Source organism: Tamandua tetradactyla, chromosome 14 (assembly GCF_023851605.1).
Source record: "Tamandua tetradactyla isolate mTamTet1 chromosome 14, mTamTet1.pri, whole genome shotgun sequence".
NCBI lineage: Eukaryota > Metazoa > Chordata > Mammalia > Pilosa > Myrmecophagidae > Tamandua > Tamandua tetradactyla.
In genome coordinates, this window is record NC_135340.1 from 88,869,146 (window position 1) to 88,889,437 (window position 20,292).

The 20,292-nt window shown below is 38.4% G+C and overlaps 2 protein-coding genes across 8 annotated transcripts in view; one reads left to right on the plus strand and one right to left on the minus strand.

The window, feature by feature from the left end:
- The window catches only part of TDRD9 (tudor domain containing 9), a 231,751-nt gene that overhangs the window by 202,634 nt on the left and 8,825 nt on the right, over nucleotides 1–20,292 (minus strand). The window contains exon 2 of one of the 7 annotated variants that reach the window (XM_077128393.1): nucleotides 17,278–17,335. The exons of the other annotated variants lie outside the window; for them this stretch is intronic. Coding sequence (XP_076984508.1) covers nucleotides 17,278–17,335 — 58 coding nt within the window. The remainder of the gene's footprint in view (nucleotides 1–17,277; nucleotides 17,336–20,292) is intronic. 7 annotated transcript variants of the gene reach the window in all.
- Nucleotides 4,962–6,891, plus strand: RD3L (RD3 like). Its single transcript, XM_077128399.1, has 3 exons — nucleotides 4,962–5,471; nucleotides 5,865–6,170; nucleotides 6,527–6,891. Exons 2-3 carry the CDS (start codon nucleotides 5,872–5,874, stop codon nucleotides 6,816–6,818), a joined length of 591 nt encoding a protein of 196 aa, XP_076984514.1. The 5' UTR covers nucleotides 4,962–5,471; nucleotides 5,865–5,871; the 3' UTR covers nucleotides 6,819–6,891.

Below are 20,292 nucleotides of genomic sequence, written 5' to 3' on the forward strand. Positions count from 1 at the left end.
AAGGGAAGCCCAATAAGACTACATGTAGATTTCTCAGCAGAAACCATGGAGGTGAGAAGACAGTGGGATGATACATTTAAATTATTAAAAGAGAAAACTAACAACCAAGAATTCTATATCCAGCAAAACTTTCCTTCAAAAGTGAGGGAGAAATTAAAACATTTTCAGACAAAAAAATCACTGAGAGAATTTGTGACCAAGAGACTGGCTCAGCAAGAAATACTAAAGGGAGCACTAGAGACACAAAAAGACAGGAGAGAGAGGTGTGGAGAAGAGTGCAGAAATAAATCTACACTATGGTAAGTAGTAAAACATAGGGATTAAAAATAAATAATAACAGGGAGAACAAATGTTAAAATAAATTGAGTAGATTGAAATGCTAGTGATAAATGAAAGGGAGGGTAAGGGGTATGGTATGTATGACCTTTTTTATGTTTTCTTTTTATTTCTTTTTCTGAATTGACGCAAATGTTCTAAGAAATGATCATGATGATGAATATACAAGTATGTGATGGAAAAAACAATGTTAATATTGCATGTTGAATGGTTTTATTAATAAAAAGCTTTTAAAAATATAAAAGCTAAAAAAAAAAAAAATTATGCGACATACAAAGAAACAGGAAACTCTCCTGGGTGGAACAATGACCAGTTACCAGAACAGTAGCCACCCAACCTCGGTCAAAAAAAAGTAAGATTCCTTCCTCACACCAATCTAAATCAACTCCAAACTAATACCCAAGCACTTTTTCTAAACCTATAAAACTAACATTCTTGAGAGAGTTCAAACAGAGTAGAGCGGCTACTCTATAGATCACTCTTACACAAGCTTCAGTTAGTCATTGTTACCTATCATAACTTGGCAAACCCCAAACAGAACCATTCCTGCCAATTCTAAAGAACATCTGAGGCAATATATAAGATCCTACAAAGGTTCCATGCACTAGAGTAACTTTCCAGAATGTACAACCTCCAGATGGGTCCCTGGATCAGATAAATACTGAAACCCAGAGGGCCCAGCCTCTCCAGAGCATCAGCTAGTTTCATCTCCCTACACCATATTATTGACAGCCCCTTCCAACATGGCTATAGACCAAATACCTAAAGAGGAGGATAGAAAGATCAAAGGTGATGGTGGAGAAGGTTGGGTTTAACAAATAAGTATGATTGCTGAATCACTACACTGATATTTCTTTCAGTCTCCATTATCTTAGAGCAGCTAGAGTAAAAACCTAAAATTGTGAAATTGTAACCCATACCGAGCTCTGAAATCTGTTTTACAACTAATTGTCGTGCTATGCTTTAAAATTTATTGCTTTATATGTTATTTTTCACAAAAAAGTAAAAAAAAAAAATATTCTTCTATATTTTCTAACTGTAGAAAAGAGGTCTTCTACAATAAAAGTATAAAAGGAAAAGCAAAAAAGGAAATATATATACATATTTAACTATACATATTTAAGTGTATATAAATTTAACTATATAATTATAGTTATAATTTATTATAATTATTATAATTTTAAACCTATGACCAACGTCTTTATAAAGGTTAAAGGGCAAGAACAGTGGTCACTTTAAAGAAAACATTTGCAACACATAACAAAGGGTACTTTAAGAATTCCTATAAATAAAAAAAATACAAATAGAAATGTGGTTTTAATTTTAAAAAGTAAAGGTATTAGCACATTTTAATTAAAATAGTTTTAAAGAGAAAATAATAGTAAGATGCAGTTAATATTTGTTAGCATCTTTATTAGCTAAAAAAATAAATTTGTTAGCATCTTTATTAGCTAAAAAAATACTGCATCTTTATTAGCAAAAAAAAAAAAAAGAGCAATAATCCAGAGCTTTTAATGCAGTACCAAAGGGACTGAAAATAGAAGGCTATCAAGTCACTTCCACCTTGAAAAATAAATCTTCCTTTAATTGCAATCAACTGCTATGGAATACTCTAAGATGACCCTGACAGTAGCACAGAAGTCAGTACCTAGGTTGTGCCAGCCTCCTTAACCTGCCTTTCAAGGCACCACAATTCTGCTTCCCTGCTTATCTGCTGATGTGCTTCCTTCCACATCTTAAATCTTTACATAAACACACTGCTGGTTTGAAAGGATGTATGTCCCCTAGAAAAGCCATGTTTTAATCTAAGTCCCATTTCATAGAGGTAGAATTAATAGTGTATGTTTGAAACTTTAATCAGATCATGTCCCTGGAGATATGATTTAAATCAAGAGTGGTTGTTAAACCAGATTAGGTGACAACATGTCTCCACCCATTTGGGTGAGTCTTGATAAGTTTCTAGAGTCCTATAAAAGAGGAAACATTTTGGAGAATGAAGGAGATTCGGAGAGAGCAGAGAATGCTGCAGCACCACAAAGCAGAGAGTCCACAAGCCAGTGACCTTTGGAGATGAAGAAGGAAAATGCCTCACGGGGAGCTTCATGAAACAGGAAGCCAGGAGAGAAAGCTAGCAGATGACGCAGTGTTTGCCATGTGCCCTTCCAGCTGAGAGAAAAGCCCTGACTGTGTTCGCTATGTGTCTTCTTACTTGAGAGAGAAACACTGAACTTCATCGGCCTTCTTGAACCAAGGTATCTTTCCCTGAATGGATGCCTTTGACTGGACATTTCTATAGACTTGTTTTAATTGGGACATTTTCTCAACCTTAGTACTGTAAACTAGCAACTTAGTAAACTCCCCTTTTTAAAAGCCATTCCGTTTCTGGTATATTGCATTATGGGAGCTAGCAAACTAGAACACACACAAACACATACAATGAATCATATATTCCTATTTCACTGAGACTCATAAAACTTTATACTACTCAGTGAACATGTAGTAGTCAAGGAAAATATAATAACCAAAAAAAACTGAATTAAGTCTTAACTTTTTCTCCCAGGAAAAAATAGCATAACAAGGTTGTAACTCATTTCAAACAATCCATTCATCTTACTAAAAACATTTAATAAATAAAATGCCCTATTAACCTCTTAATATACTGATAAACAGGAAGGATTAATAAAAAGATATTTCTTACCTCTTTATCTATAAATAAATATACTTATTTATGTTTTCTATCTATACAGTGGTAGCTGAAAAACTAATCAGAGTATGAGATTTGGTCTCTACTTCAATTTAACAATAGAAAGAAACAGTAAATATTAAATTTGTAATAATATATGTAGCACACTAAACACAAGAAAAGTTGGTTTATACACGCAAGAAGCTCAACAGAAGGCCTACTCAATGTGAGCTGAGGTGGTAAGAAAAGTTCTGGGAAAGTCTCAAGGGAAAAGGCTGTTAAGCAAGTCGAGAGAAGGGAGACTACCTTCAAGAAGCTTCTCCATGGCCACTCCCATGATCTTCTTTACATCTCTGCCCAAAGGACGTCCCCCACCCCCTCAACTCTAGAAAGGTTCCAGACCTCCAGCTCTAGTTGGGGAAGACCTCAGGTTTGTTCCACAACCTGGCCAGCTAGAAGCATCTTGCTGAATAGTTTCTGTAGTCATCTTTCCTATTGGAAGGGTAGCCCAGTGAGGGCAGAGACTACGTTGACTGGTTCACTGCTGGTCCCCCATCCCCTGATTAGGATCCAGCCACAGCAGACACTCGGTGTCTGAAACATGGAAAGCAGACCATCACAGAAGACAGAGCACAGATGAAAAGAAGAGAGAACAAGAGCAAAGACCAGGTTTTCTGTAAGTATAACAGTAAAGTGAAATAAAGCAGTGTTAACGGACAGTTAAGTCAAGAAAAAGTATGTTGATGTTTTCCCTCAGACAGAAGGAAAAAACTAGTTGGTATTTGAGCTGGGCCCTAAAAAAAAAGGAAATGTGGATACATAGAGAAGAGAAAGAATAAGCACATGTGAAGACAGAGTCAGTTTAACCAAAGCAGAAAGGTCAGAAATAGGCATGGCAAACACCAGCTGGCAGGCTTGGCTAAAACAAAAGATCTACTCTGGAGCAAAACAAAAGTGGAAGGAACAATGCAAGGCTGCAGGGGGTCTTGACTGGAAATTTGGTTTATATTCCATATTCAATATACTTTTGTTACCATTTCAGAGGCAAAAAATTTTTTAAAGGATCAACAAGAGGTTTATTCCAAGGCAGAAGTGGCAGGCATTATTTTAATTTTATGAGAAAATGTGGCAGGACATTTCTGTTGTGATGAACTTTCCTCCTTTCCTCACAGTACTATCCACAATGTGATGTGAAATCCTTCCAGCTGAAGCTAAGGAACCCTGACAGCAGGCATTTCCCCCCATGTGAGAGGAGCTAGCTGTAGAGCCACCACATACTCCACTGCCAGGCACACGCAGGTCTAATATTTCAGCAATGTCATTCTGCACAGTTCGTTTGAGGGGAAAGGAAAAGCAACGACACAGTCATTTGACAAAGAATTTGAAAATAAAAGACCTCTTATTTTATATCGTTGTCCACTCCTCAGCAAAAGACTAACACCACTTTCATAGAAAATGAGAATAAAGACTATTACACATAGGAACTCTCCCAAATGGTAAATCAAAAACACTAAAGCAATTTTCCATAATAAGTTCTAAGATTCTATTTTGCACTTTACATGTTCCTAATATCTTTTTTTTCCTGGCCTTAACCTATTATTGCCTTATCATTAGCTTTGTAAATATTATAAAGAATATTTTTAAAGTTATCTATTTAAGTGTTTATATTTTAACTAGCATTCCAACTTGCTTAAATATTCAAATTTAGCTATTAAGCTAGAAAAACAAAAATACGTACAGAGCATTACATTTGCTAAATTTTTCACACATGACTGATGGCAGCATTCTTTGCCTGGTTTGCTCATTGTGACCTTTCTCAGAATGTGGTTGGTTTGGTTTGGGTTTTTTTTTTTTTTGGTCAGTCTGATTTATCTTTCCTGCTTTCATTAGGGGGGATAGTGACCTGGCTTCTAAATGGCCTGAAAGTCAAGCTGAAGAATAAAAGCAACATGGTTATTTTTAGCACTCTACAGGCATAAAAATACAGCACTAAACTGTGACCTACAGCTATGCACAGCAAAGCACCACATCATGCGACCGTCTTAACTTTAGCAGGGTGCGTGCAGGCACTGCTCCAGACCATCCTCTCCATTTCCTACCAGAGACGGGCTGGCTGTGTTCAGGACAGGCATCCACAGCTGCAGACATTTTTTGCAAACACTTAAAACATAGTCCATTATACAACTTGTGACAATTAGTCAGTTATTTTTGTCATTCTTCTAGCTTACTTACAAGGTGTATTAATGAGCATCTTCTCCACACAAAGATCATCACAGCCTCATTCCTAACATAGAAAGTTTATTTCCAACAGAGTTTCAGTGGGTAGACCAGGAGGCTCGTTCCTTCAACAGGGGCATGTCCAGGAGAGCAGACGGTGCCAAGCAAAACACAGCATCACAATTCAAGTGAACTCTTCAGCAACACCACTACCTCGGATTCATCAACTTAAGAGGTATGCTTTAAACCTTTTCTTTTCAAAGTGCAAATCAGAAGTGGGATTTTAGATAATACTTTTCTATAAATTAATATTTTAGAGCTTCCTAAGAACTTTTAATAGCATGCTAGTATAAATATTTTCATAAACTGTTGAGTCAGTAGATTATCTCTGACCTTGTATATTTAATTTCTCCTTAGCCACATAAAAGTATTTTCAAAGCTTATTTTTTGGAACTGACCTAGTTAGTAATTAAAAGACTTTATCCAATGCTCTAATCTTATTTTGACCTGCATATCTAATTGGTGAAAAATTCATGTACTTTTCTACAAATTCATTATAAAGAAACAAATATTGGCTCATCGAGCCATAACATTTTATGCAAATAAACAAGTGAGAATATCTCCATAGGCTAAAAATGCCACTTTTTGGGTGGATGAAACGGCCAAAAAATGATTCCTACAAACCAACACATTATCCTGGCTCAGACGCAGTGACAAAAACTCTGCTCCGGGAATTAAAATGGCATCTAAAAGAGCGAGAAAGATTAATACAAGAAATTGAAAATGAACAAAAAGTGAAAAAAACTGGTGTGGATTACAACTGGCTGAGAAACTACCAGATTCCCCATACAACCATCCCCGCTACTGAACAGAGGCAGCTTGAAGCTCTCTGTTCACAAGTCCAACCTTGCCAAACCGGAACTATTCTCAGCAGGTAAAGACGTGACATTCTTTTCTTGTGCTGTTTATTATTTACTACTGTCAAATCTAAGTTCTCCATATATCTGGATTGGAAACTGTATTATATCGTGTAAGTTCTTTAATCATGTGTATTAATACTCCACAAAATCCCTAGGGAGGAACTGGACAAAAATATCTGTTGATACCTTAGTGGGTAGGAAATTTTTTTAATTACATTTAAAATTTCTTAAGTAGAAGCATAATTTTAAAGAAATGTACTTAAAAATTGGATAGTTAATATTACAAAAACATTATTTAAGCCATATTTTACACATAAAATGATACAACAAAATAAATTTTCTTGATTGATTATTATTACTTTCCTTCTAGATTTCGAGAAGTTTTGGCAGAAAATGATGTATTGCCATGGGAAATAGTCTACATCTTCAAGCAAGTTCTGAAAGATTTCCTGAACAGTACAGACAATGGAAGTAAGCTAGAGGGTCTGGAGAATTCACAGAAGACTTCTGTTCACTCTGTAAACCCAGGTGAATGCTTCAGGAGTTCAGACAAAGATGAAATTCCCACTATTTCAAGTTATGTAGACAAAACAACAAACAGCAGGTTCCCAACATTCTCACACAGAATATGGAACCTGCCATACTATTACCCATCAAGCTAAATTACTTATAACCAGAAGTTTTTATAACCATCTTAGTATCAGAACTCTTAATATTAAAAATAAGAACAAGTAATATGAGTTTATGTTTCTCTTTGCTGCAAAATCAGAAGTTACAATTCCTATGGATGCTATGTGTTTTAAATAGTGTTCCTTTTTTAACTACTCTAAAAATGCAATGTTTTCATTCAATAGTGTGCTTCTAACTAAACTGTTTCCTAAATATTTTGAAAAAATGTTGGAAGTATTTTCTTACACCTCAAACTCATCTCAGAACTAAGGTAACTTTATTTAGGAGAGAAGTTGTCAAATTCTGTGTGAAATTTAAATATTAACTATGATTTTCATTCTAAGAGGAAGCTATGCTTAGAATAAAATAAATGATTACGTGTTTGTCTTATCTACCAATAATGCTGGTATGAAAAAAAAAGGTCACAATCCCATTGCATGCAACTACCGCTAGACCAGTCTAGACCAGTCGTGGGGGTGGGGGGGTGAGTAAGGGAAGAAATAGCATGCAGCTTGAAAACAAAGCAGGGCTCCTCCCGACACCGATTCCTCTTTAGTCACAATATTTTTATCACAATTAATATTAAGGAAAAACATGAAGAACACAGGAAAACGATCAGGCTGGTTTAACAACAGTAGCTACTACTCTCAAAGACAAACATTTAAAACAAACAAGTAATTTAAACCTATATATTATCAGTCTGCAAAATTCAAAATTTTGTAACTCCATTAGGATAGGAACTTATTCATTAGTGAGATTTCTTATTTTTGATAAACAACTAAAAGCTTAACTATTCTTACAGGTAAATCCAAGGAACTTAATGTCCATAACTTTATATTTGAACATTTGTTTTCTTTCAACTGAAAAGAATAATATTCAAGACTGAAACAAAAGAAATACTGGGGAAAAAAACTTTATATCTTGACTCATTTATCTCAGCACTCTGAACAAACTTCTATATGTTTGAACTGACCTTGATTGAGCTGTAAACCCAGCAATCTAAAGAAATGAATGTCCTCATGTGCATGAAACAAAGTAAAAGGAAATAGAGCTGGGTGGTTGTAAGATAGAGGCAGCCCTTATTCCAGTTCCCTTTTGTTGAGCTTCCCCAACATCACCCTACGGCTTCTCCGAGCACCATAAGACATCTTAGCGTGCATAGTTTATGCAAAACAGACGTGTACCCAAAAGGACACAGCTGCTTATGGAATAGTAAATACTGAAATCAGCAAACTAGTTGGGAAAAAGAATTGCTTCAATAGTGAGAACAAAATTGTTTTAAGCAGAACTTGGAGTCTGTCTACAAAGTCCAAGACTAGAATTGCATAACCTCACCAGGTATATCAGGACATATATAGGCCATGAAAAGGCCCAGGTCATTTCATTCTCCCTCCAAAGCACCTCAAACAGCCATGAGCAAAAGAAATGACAACATCCACCATGCTTTCAAGAGAGGGTCATCTTCCATGTTCAGACAGGAAGAAAATAATTAAATTTTTTTTTAAGCTTCATCTACCCCCATGAGTATTCCTGCAGGGCCCAGAGAAGCCATGTCCACCAGCCCAGGACAGAAACGAATCCAGTATCACACTAAGTCACCCACAAGGCAATTAATTAACACTGCAGCCAGACTTACACAACTGAAAAGTACACTGAGTTTTAACATTCTTTTTGAGTTCTGATCCCTCGCTCCATAAAAGGTCATAACCTATAACCATATTTCCTATAAGAGGATTAGTAGACATAATTGAAAATGTAACAATTATTAACACAAACAACTTCCTGAATGTTAGCAGATGCATGTCTGTAATTACAACAGGTTGTTTATAGCACCCAAAGCTGGCAAAGGAATTGAGCCATAACATCAGCGTATGAGGGTGGGGCAGATACAGACAGGGAGTGGACAGGACAACAAGGGGAAAGCACCAGGACTGTTTACTAAAGAGAAAGCAGTGTTAGCCCAAGGGTGAAAATCTAACGGCGCAAAATTAAGGAGTAAATGACCTAGTCCATGCTAAAAGCATTCTGCATAGTACAAGACATATGGGGCCCTCAATAGTTACCAATATTACCTGCTCAATCTATTTAATAATATTAAAGCCAATCTCCTACATACAAAACTGTGCTAAATGCTGAAGGGATGTTTCCATTTACTCCTAACCTTGTAAAGTAGGTGATGTTTTCCCCGTCTTACAGCCTCAGACATATTCAGTGGCTTGTCCAAAGGCACACAGGATGTAAACAGCAGGGGTTGGATTTACCTGCAGTCTGCCAACCCCCTGCATCGTACACGACACCTCCACTTGTATCCTGGATTAGACAGACTGGGAAAGAAGATGTGAGGAGGACTCCTTTAGCTATGGAGGTCATGGGAGATTGCTCAGAGGAGGTGACTTTTGAGAAGAGTCCTGTACATGATGAAAGGAATCTCTCCTGAGAAGAAACAAGACAGGAAAAAGAGGAAGATTGCAAGCAACTCCAGGCAGAAAAAAGAGTAAGTGCAGAAGCCCACAGGTGGGAATAAATTTGGCACCCTGCAAGATGCAGGAAAAACACCAATATGGGCAGAGTGCAGCGGAGAGAGAGATAGGGCAGCAGCCAGGCGGTATGTGCTGTGAGCCATGTAAAAGTTTGGATGTATCCTAATAGCAGCCCACCCACAAAAAAGTTCAACATGTACACAAAGAACTTAGGTGGGATGTTTATTCAATAAATAAGTCCATTCAACAAATATTAACCAAGCACCTGCCTGACACCAGGCATCCTTCTAGGTGCTAGAAGAGATGGAGGGGCAGGGGACCAGGGGACCAGGAGACCAAACAGCAAGCTTTGGCCATGGTTGTGGGCAAGAGAAGGTGGTGGTCTGGACTAGGGTGGTGATAATATAGATAGTGAGAAGAGGTCTTATTCTAGGAATATTTTGTGGCAGAGGTACCAGGATTTTCTAGGTTTTATTGGGCTACTTGACATAGCGCCAAAAAAATAAATTGACACCCAAATCTATGAAATACCAGGCAGCTGTTTTAAAAAATGATTTAGAGCTATGTCCTGAAGTAGGAAGTACATCATGGCATACATAAGTATGTTTGTATTTGTATGTATGTGTGTCATCATATGATCCTACTTATGTACCAAGCTACATTTCCATATGTGAGAAATAGTCATGTAAATGTCAAAGAAAATTATCTAGGACAGACACTGACTGAAGTGCTAAACAGTGGACAACCTTTGAAAACAACAGTGGGACTGAAGACAAGGCAAGGGGGACTTTAAGTTACTGTAAGAGTCTGACAGTAGCTAGTTTTATAAATTACATATGTACTTACAGAACAAGATCTTTTGTTCATTTTTTAAATAAAAGAAAGGATCCAATTAGCTCAGTCCATCCCAAGCGCTGGTTTCCCTTTGGTCAGGTGCAAACATATATGCATGCACACACCACAAACGCATACACACTCCTTCAGGAAATCAGTTATAGCTAGAGGAATACAGGAGATTTATGATTCAATCAAGGAAGAGGTAGATGAGGAAGCAACTCTCATCATTTCTAGAATAAGAACCCACTATACTGTAAGCACTCAACAATTAGGAATTACTAGGGCAGTTTATCCAAACAAAGATGAGACCCTACTAAATATCAGGCACTGTGCCAAAAGATGGAGATTGAGAGAAACTCTGTACCGTCAAGAAGCTCTTCACTTAGTAGGAAAACCGCAAAAAAATTTCCATAAAAGTACTGAGATGCACGTTCAGCATGCCAAGACCTGTTTACTTAAAACAGGCTCATTCGCCTGGCTTACTCATCTTTTTGGCTGCTCCTGCTCAGTCTCCTTTGTTCAGTCATCTTATCAACCTCTAAATGTTCAAGTTCCCCAGGCTTGGGTCTTTCGACCTCTTCTTCCTCTATACCCACCCTCCACGGACTATCACCCAGAGCTCACTGGTCTCCAACTTTTAAACACCCAAATGTCTAGCCCCAACGCAAACTTCTTTCTTAACTCCAGCCTGTCTATATTCACTATCACCTAATAAGCATTTCAAAGTTAACACAGAATTCACCTCTGCTCTGTGGGACAAGACAGGGGACAGAGAGAATGACTGGGACTGTGGTCCCGGGGTGGGGTGTGAATGATTAAAGAGGTTCTTCAGTGTTTCCTGGGGAGAGTGGTGTGGGGATCGGGATGGGGAGAGGAGAGTAAGTCTAATCAGCCATGAACCTCACCAGGGATGGACTGCAGCACCCAGGGAGGTACAAATCCGAGGGAACTGATCGCCCCTCCACTCCAGCCTGCCCCAGATGCTGACTGGGGAAAATGTCTGGAGCAGCTCTGCGGCCAGCAGCGTCCTTGGGAAGTCTGGAGGCAGGCCTAGCCATCCACTGCCAAAAGTCATGCCCTGGGCTCTGAGAACAGTTGCCCAGCTGGGTGCTGCTGAATAGCCTTCCTGCTGGGTGTGGCACTGTAGCAGATCCACAGGGCACCAGATGCTGTAGGTTGGTTAACCCCCAAGCACTGGTCTGCTCCCCCATCCCCTGTGCCAGGAACAGCTATCACCCTGCCATGCTGTCACCCTACCATGCTGCACATGCCATCTTTTCAGCCAGCCGCTGCAGTTGGGCAGGGCGGACCTGAAGGAGGAAGAGCTTCAGGAGCACCACCTGCTGACGAGAAATGGTAAGAGCAGGCAGGATAACTACCTATCTGCCTTGCTTCGTTTTTTAAATATATTTTTTCTATTTTTAATTGCTAATATTTTATTTCTTCATTTTTCATATTTATTTACATATATTTATATATTTGTATTTTATTGGGGTTTTTTTCTTTCTTCTATTCATTTTTTTCTTATTTTCTCTCCCTTTTGCCAGCACCAGTCTGGGATCATTCCCAGTATATTTTGGGTGTCTCTTTTTGACTTTGGTGCCCAGTACTGCTGAGGTGTGCTTTTTTTGCCTTTTTTGGGGGGGTGGGGGGGTGGGTGCATGGGCTGGGAATCAAGCCGACATCTCCCATATGGTAGGCAGGTATTCTGGCACTGAAGTACCCATGTACCCCTGCCTAGCTTTCAACAGGCCCTCGAGTTGAACAGTAGCTCCTATATGAGACCCAGGCCTTCATTTGGCAGGAAATTATTGATAAACCAAGTGTAAAAAAGGAACCTTCAACACAAAACCAGATAAATAAAAAACTTTAGATGCATGAAGGAAACCAACATACAAAATAACCATAACAAGATAATCAAACACCCTGAATACAAAAGAAAATCACAAAGCAGATAAAGATCCAAGAAAAATAGGTCAGCAAAATGACCAAATCAAAACAACAGAAGGGACACAGAACAACTACTAAAGGACATTTATAAAGAAATAAAGGGTATCAGGAAGACACTAGAAGAGCATAAAGAAGAATCTGAAAGATTAAACAAGAGATACAGCAGATCTCACATAGATAAAAGATATAGTAGGCCACATTAGAAAAATACCAAAAACACATAATAACAGACTCGAAGAAGCAGAGGGAAGAATAAGTGAGCTAAAAGACAGAGCAATTGAACTCTAGTACACAAAAGAACAAATGGCAAGAGAGGAAAAAATGGAAATGGATCTTAGGAAAAGATGGACAACAAGAGGTACACAAATATAAGAATCACTAGTGTTCCAGAAGGAGAAGAGTAAAGTCCTGGGAAGGTTAGATGAAGATACAATCGGGGAAAACTTCCTAATCCTTATAAAAAGACATAAATATGCAAATCAAGGAGGCCAAATGAACTCCACATAGAATAAATCCAAATAGGTCTATTCCAAGATATATATTAATCAAACTGTCAAATGATAAAGAGAAGAAGAAAGTCCTGAAAGCAGCATGAGGAAAGCACTCTACTACAAACAAGGGAAACCACGTAACACTGACTTCAGTCTACTCAACAGGCATCATGGATACAAGAAGGCAGTGGTATGATATATTTAATATACTGAACAAGAAACGCTTCTAGCCAAGAATTCTTGAACCACCAAGTTGTCCTCCAAAATTGAGAGAGAGGGGCCACGGTGGCTCAGCAGGCAAGAATGCTTGCCTGCCATGCCAGAAGACCCGGGTTCGGTCCCCAGTGCCTGCCCATGTAAAAAAATAAAAAATAAAATGAAATAAATAAAAATTGAGAGAGAGGTTAAAATTTTCAAAGACAAACAAAGATGAGAGAACTAATCAACAAAAGACCTATAAGAAATACTAAAGGAAGCCCTGCCATATGGGAAAAAAAAATGACAGGTGAGGGATGTCTGGAGGAGGGCATAGAACTGAACAGCAACAGTTATGGTAGTTTAAAGGATAAAGAGAGAGAGAGGGGTAAAAAAATATAAAAATAAAAAGTAAAGGATAAGATAGTAGATTCAATAACTGGTTTTAGAATAATAACTGTGAACATAATGAACTAAACTCACCAATTAAAAGACGGAGGCTGGTAGGATGGATTCAAATATATAATCCATCTATATGCTGCTTACAAGCGACACACCTTAGACCCAAGGACACAAACAGACTGAAGGTGAAAGGATGGAACAAGATGTTCCATATAAGCTGTAACCAAAAGAAGGCAGCAGTAGCTATATTAATATCAGATAAAATACTTTAAATTTAAAGACATCAGAAAAGACAAAGAAGGACAGAACATAATAAAAAAGGGACAATCCACCAAGAAGAAACAACCAACATAAATGTTTATACTCCCAATCAAGGAGCTTCAGAGTACATGAGGCAAACACTAGCAAAACTGAAGGGAGCTATGGACATCTCAACAGTAACAGTGGGAGTCTTTCATACATCACTCTCCACTATAGACAGAACAACCAGACAGATGATCAACAAGGAAACAGAAAACAACCTACTATGTACAAGGGAAATCAAATAAGACTACTCAACTAGCACCCTAGAGGTGAGAAGGCAGTGGTAAGATATATTCAAATCCTGAAAGAGAGAGACTTCCAGCCAATAATTCTATATCCAGCCAAACTGTCCTTCAAAATGGAGAGAGAGATTAAAGTTTTCATAGACAAAGAAGTCCTGAAAGAATCTGTCAACAAGAGACCAGCCCTACAAGAAATACTAAAAGGAGTTCTGCCAACTGAAAAAAAAACAGACAGGAGAGGGAGGTCTGGAAGAGGGCACAGAATTGAAGAGTACCACTAAAGGGAATTTAAAGAATACAAAAAGAAAGAGGGAAAAGAATATATGGATCTGATAAATAAAATTAAAAAGATAAGATGGTAGAATCAAGAAACACCTTTTCAGTAATGAATCTGAATGTTAACATACTAAATTTATTAATTAAAAGAAACAGGTTGGCAGAATGGATTAAGAAACAATCTAGATTATATGCTGCTTACAAGAGACTCATCTTAGGCACAAGGATACAAACAGATTGAAAGTGAAAGGATGGAAAAAGATTTTCCATGCAAGTTGTATCCATAAGAAAGCAGGAGTAGCTATATTAGCATCAGACAAAATATACTTTAAATGTAAAGACATCATAAGAGACAAAGAACACTATATACTAATTAAAGGGTCAATTCATCAAGAAGATACAACAATCATAAATGTTTATGCTCCCAATTAAGGAGCACCAAAGTACATGAGACAGAAATTGGCAAAACTGAAGGGAGTGATAGACGTTTCAACAATAATAGTAGGATACTTCAATAAATCACTCTCCTCTATAGATAGAACAACCATACAAAAGATCAAGAAGGAAATAGAGAAGTTAAATAACTTGATAAATGAATTAGACCTAGCAGACACATAGAGGTCATTGTACTCCAAAACACAAGGATATCCATTCTTCTCTAGTGCTTAAGGAACATTCTCCATGATAGATCATATTCTGGGGCACAAAACAGGTCTTTATAAATTTTATTTTTTTATTAATTTTTTTATAATTTAAAAACAAAAATTATTCAAAGCTCTCTCGTTTAAGCACCAGCCAATTAAATCAAACACATTCATTGTAGCAGGCACACCTCCTAGCAGACAGCAGATGTAATCAGCAACAGATGAGTTTCACATGCCACTGGCTCATGTTCCCAGCAATAGAACTAGGCACCTTCACCTGGCCAAGTTGACACCTGAATTTAACTACCACAGGTATGATCACCTTTAGAAAATGCTTTTAAGAAAACAGGAGCCTAGATTGTAAGCTTTTGGAGCAGATACATTGAATTCGGAGTGGTGATTATTATTTTTGGATTTTGAGAGGCTGTTTTAGACATATAACCTGATATTTAGAGATAAGAACAAAGCCAAACAGGATGAGGAAAAAGAATTCAGAACACAGGGGTAAGGAAAACAGTGTCTATTTTTTAGAACCACACATACTCTCTGAGAACAACAGAAGAAAGGTTTATTTGGTCTGGAACTGAAATTTTCTATAGTGCATAATTTAATTCAATCTATCTGTATCGCTCATTTGAACAACTGAAACACAGGGAGCACAGAAGAAAGAGGTCCTTTAATCCCATATAGATTACTGTAATGCCTGGATATCCTACAGTATATTAAGCAGATAATCAAAAAGTATTGGCAAAGTCCCCTGAGGGATAGGAGAAAGAATATGGAAGTATTAAACCTTATGATCAGGGAACCCCCTGATACTGTATCAAACTTTAGGGACACCCAAATCAACAGGACATGCCCTCAATCATGCGGCTTACTCTTCTGAAGCTTATGTAGGTAGGAGAGAAGCTGAGACTACCTATAAGCATGCCTAAGCATTACTTCTGAGGACCTCTTTTGTTGCTCAGACGTGACTTCACTCTCTTTAAGACCAACTTTGAAAGTGAAATCACTGCCCTCCCCACTACATGGAATATGACATACAGGGGTGAAAGTCACTCTGGCGATGTGGGAGAGGACTCCCAAGGATGAATCCAGACCTGGCACCATGAGATCAACAATTACATCCTGACCAAAAGGGGGGAAAGAAATGTAATTAATAAAGTATCAGTGGCAGAGAGAGAGTTCAAATAGAGTCAAGAGGCTACTCTGGAGGTTGCTCTTACACAAACCTCAGTTAGACCTTGCTACCTATCATAATCTGCCAACCCCCAACCAGGACTATTCCAGCCAATCCTAAGGAACACCTAAGACAATAGATAAGATTCCACAAGGGTTCCAGGCACTAGAGTAACTTTCAAGAAACCTACAATCTCCAGATGGGTCCCTGGTCCAGATAAGTCCTGAAACCTAGTCCAGTCTCTTCAGAACATCAGGTAGTTTCATCCCCCTACCCCATATTTGTGAGACTCTTCCAATATGAAAAATTTAGAACTGCTGAAGCCCAAACACCTCTAAAGACAGGGATGGAAAGACCAAAGGTGACGGTACAGTTATACAGAGAAGACAAGATTTAACAAATAAATATGAATGCTGAATCATTACACTGATATCTCTTTTAGTCTCTAGCACTTTAGAGAAGCTAGGAGTAAAAACCTAAAATTGTAGAACTGTAGCCCGTCAAACTCTGAAACATGTTCTACAACTAAATGTGGTGCTGCACTTTGAAATTTATAGCTTTTCTGTATATACATTATTTTGCAGGAAAAAAAAGTCGACTGTGATGATAAAATGTTTAAGCTCTCTGGCCTCCTATATTCCGGAGCAGCTAGAAGGAAAAATCTGAGAAGATCGTATGGTAGCCCATGACAAACTCTGGAATCTGCCCTGCAACAAATCATTGAAGAGTGCTTTGAAAACTATTCCTTTTTTATTTCTTTACTTTGTATATATGTGCTACTCTACAATCAAGAAAGTTACAATTAAAGAAAAAAAAGAAGTATAAATAAGGCATCAGTAGCCAAGAGAGATCAAATGGAGTCTAGAGGCAGTTCTGGGAGCTAATCTTATGCAAGCTTCAGTTAAAATAGTTTTGATTGTCATGATTTGCTAAAAACCAACCAACATCACTCCTGCTGACTCTCAACAACACCTATGGGATTACAATATTTTTGGCTGGGGCAACTGAAGGCTGGAACTATATTAACTGAGTTTAAAAATTATTTCGAGCATTCATAAATATAAAGCTATGAAAAAATACTTCATTTTAATTCACTAAGAGAAGATAAATCTGAATCAATGAGAGGTCAAGGTGGCGGCTTAGTGAGACGTGGGATTTAGTTCGTCCTCCAGAACAGCTAGTAAATAGCCAGAAACAGTACAGAACAACTGCTGGGGCCACATCAGTGACCAGACACACAGCGTACCCCAGTCTGGACAAGCTGGACCGGCTGAGAGCCTGCCCAGAACCGTGTGTTCCCCAAGCTGCGGTGGCTGGCACCCCTCCCCAACAAGCTGCTTGCCAGAGGGGATAGGAAAGTGACTTTATTAGCAGCAGGGTAGAGTGTAACCAAACGCCAATTGCAGAATTCATTAACAAATTCTGACTACTTAAAATAGACCCCAAGCTCACCTGAACCTTGAGTAAAAGCTGAGGTTGCAGGATTTTGCCCAGTGCAGAGGGGGCCGGGCTGACGGAAACAGAAAAGAAAAAAAAAAAATACAGAAGTTTATTTTTTGATCAGACAGCACAAAATACTTAAAAGGGTCTGGGTGCTGATGGAAAGAAGGGGGCACACAGGACCTGGAGATACACAGAGCAATGTACCAACTTAAGCTCTTGATTGGCAAACCCAAAAAGCAGGGGTCCTGCTCTGAAAAGAATTTTTTTCCCCTTTTCTTCTTTGTGGCTGTGTTTTTATGGCTTGACTCCTCTTTGGATACAGCTGAGGGCTTCCCAGCTCCAAATACCCTAGGCAGGGGTAGAATTAAGCTCGTCTGACAGTTTCTCTGGAGGCTGTGCATTCCCCAGGAGAGGGGTGGGGCCCAGTTCAGGTGGAATCTTTCCCTCAAGGAATTCAGACCCCAGGGTCTGGAAAACTGAAGTGATTAAAGCCAGCCTACAACCTCTCCTCTCTCTCAACCATGCCTCCAGCAGGGAGAGTCTGCTGAAGTTAAAGGTACCATATCACCTTATGCTGGTGGGACCCGCAGGCAGACAAGCACCACATACCAGGCAGGACAGGAAAAACACAGAGTCCAGAGACTTCATAACAAAGTCTTTTAACCTGCTGGGTCTCACCTTAGGGAAAGCTGATGCAGGTGACTCTTCCCTCCTCAGAGGAGGCCAGTTGGGACTGGGAAAATCTGAATGGCGTCTATAATACCTAAGTAGACCCTCCTAAGCAGAAAAAAAAGGCACAATACAGGCAGGGCAAGAATCAAGAAACAAGAAGTGAAAAATTTTGATCTGTTAAACAAAACCTAAACTAGAGGTCTAGAATAAACTGAAATGAATGTCAAAGAACAGATAGACAACAAAGTCATCCAGTAAGAAAACCCTAGGTAAAAAAAAAGTGAAAACAATCTCCAGAATAAACTAATAAAGGAAATTAAATGCCTAGATGCCAGCAAAAAATAATGAATTATACTAGGAAAGTTGAAGATATGGCCCAGCCAAAGAAACAAACCAACAATTCAAATGAGATACAAGAGTTGAAACTACTAACTCGAAATGTTCGAACAGACATGGAAAATCTCATCAAAAATCAAATCAATGAATTGAGGGAGGATATAAAGAGCAAGGAATGAACAAAAAGAAGAAATCAAAAGTCTGGAAAAACAAATCACAGAACTTACGGGAATGAAAGGAACAGTAGAAGAAATGAAAAAAAAATGGAAACCTACAATGTCAGATTTCAAGAGGCAGAAGATAGGATTAGTGAATTGGAGGATGGAACATCTGAAATCCAACAAGCAAAAGAAAATATAAGGAAAAGAATGGACAAATATGAGCAGGGACTCAGGGAACTGAATGACAACATGAAGCACATGAATATACATGTTGCGGGCGTTCCAGAAGGAGAAGGAAAGGGAAAAGGAGGAGAAAAGCTGATGGAGGAAATTATCACTGAAAATTTCCCAACTCTTATGAAAGACTTAAAATTACAGATCCACGAAGTGCAGCGTACCCCAAGCAGAATAGATCTGAATAGATGTACTCCAAGATACTTAATAATCAGAATGTCAGATGTCAAAGAGAAAGTGAGAATCTTGAAAGCAGAAAGAGAAAAACAATCCATCACATCGAAAGGAAGGCCAGTAAGACTACGTGCCGATTTCTCAGCAGAAACCATATAGGCAAGAAAACAGTGGTATGATATATTCAAGACACTAGGAGAGAAAAACTGCCAACCAAGAATTCTATATCCAGCAAAACTGTCCTTCAAAAATGAGGTGTAATTAAAACATTTTCAGACAAAAAAGCACTGAGAGAATTTGTGACCAAGAACCAGCTCTGCAAGAAATACTAAAGGGAGCACTACAGACAGATAGGAAAAGACAGGAGAGAGAGAGAGGTGTGGAGAAGAGTATAGAAATGAAGACTATCAGTAAAAGTAAAAAAAGAAAAAGAAAAATTAGATATGACATATAAAATCCAAAAGATTTAGAAGAAAGTACTACCCATGCAGTAATAACACTAAATGTTAATGGATTAAACTCCCCAATCAAAAGACATAGACTGGCAGAATGGATTAAAAAAACAGGACCCCTCTATATGCTGTCAACAGACGATGCATCTTAGACCCAAGGATAAACACAGATTGAAAGTGAAACATTGGGAAAGGATATTTCATCCAAACAACTATCAGAAAAGAGCAGGAGTAGCTATACCAATATCCAACAAACTAGATTTCAAATGTAAAACACTTAAAAGAGACAAAGAAGGACACTGTATGTTCTAGTGTGCTAGCTGCCAGAATGCAATATACCAGAAATGGAATGGCTTTTTAAAAGGGGAATTTAATAAGTTGCTAGTTTACAGTTCTAAGGCCGAGAAAATGTCCCAATTAAAACAAGTCTATAGAAATGTCCAATCAAAGGCATCCATCCAGGGAAAGATACCTTGGTTCAAGAAGGCCGATGAAGTTCAGGGTCTTTCTCTCAAGTGAGATGGTACATGGCGAACACAGTCAGGGCTTCTCTCTCAGCTGGAAGGGCACATGGTGAATACGGTGTCATCTGCTAGCTTTGTCTCCTGGCTTCCTGTTTCATGAAGCTCCCCGGGAGGCATTTTCCTTCTTCATCTCCAAAGGTCGCTGGCTGGTGGACTCTCTGCTTCGTGGTGCTGCAGTATTCTCTGCTCTCTCTGAATCTCTCTCTCCAAAATGTTTCCTCTTTTATAGAGCTTCAGAAACTAATCAAGACTCACTCAAATGGGTGGAGACATGTCATCCCCTAATCCAGTTTAACAACCATTCTTGACTAAATCGCATCAACCAGGGAGATGATCTCATTACAATTTCAAACATACAATATTGAATAGAGATTATTCCACCTTTATGAAATGGGATTTATATTAAAACATGGCTTTTCTTAGGGGGCATGCTTCCTTTCAAGCCAGCACACTGTATTAATAAAAGGAATT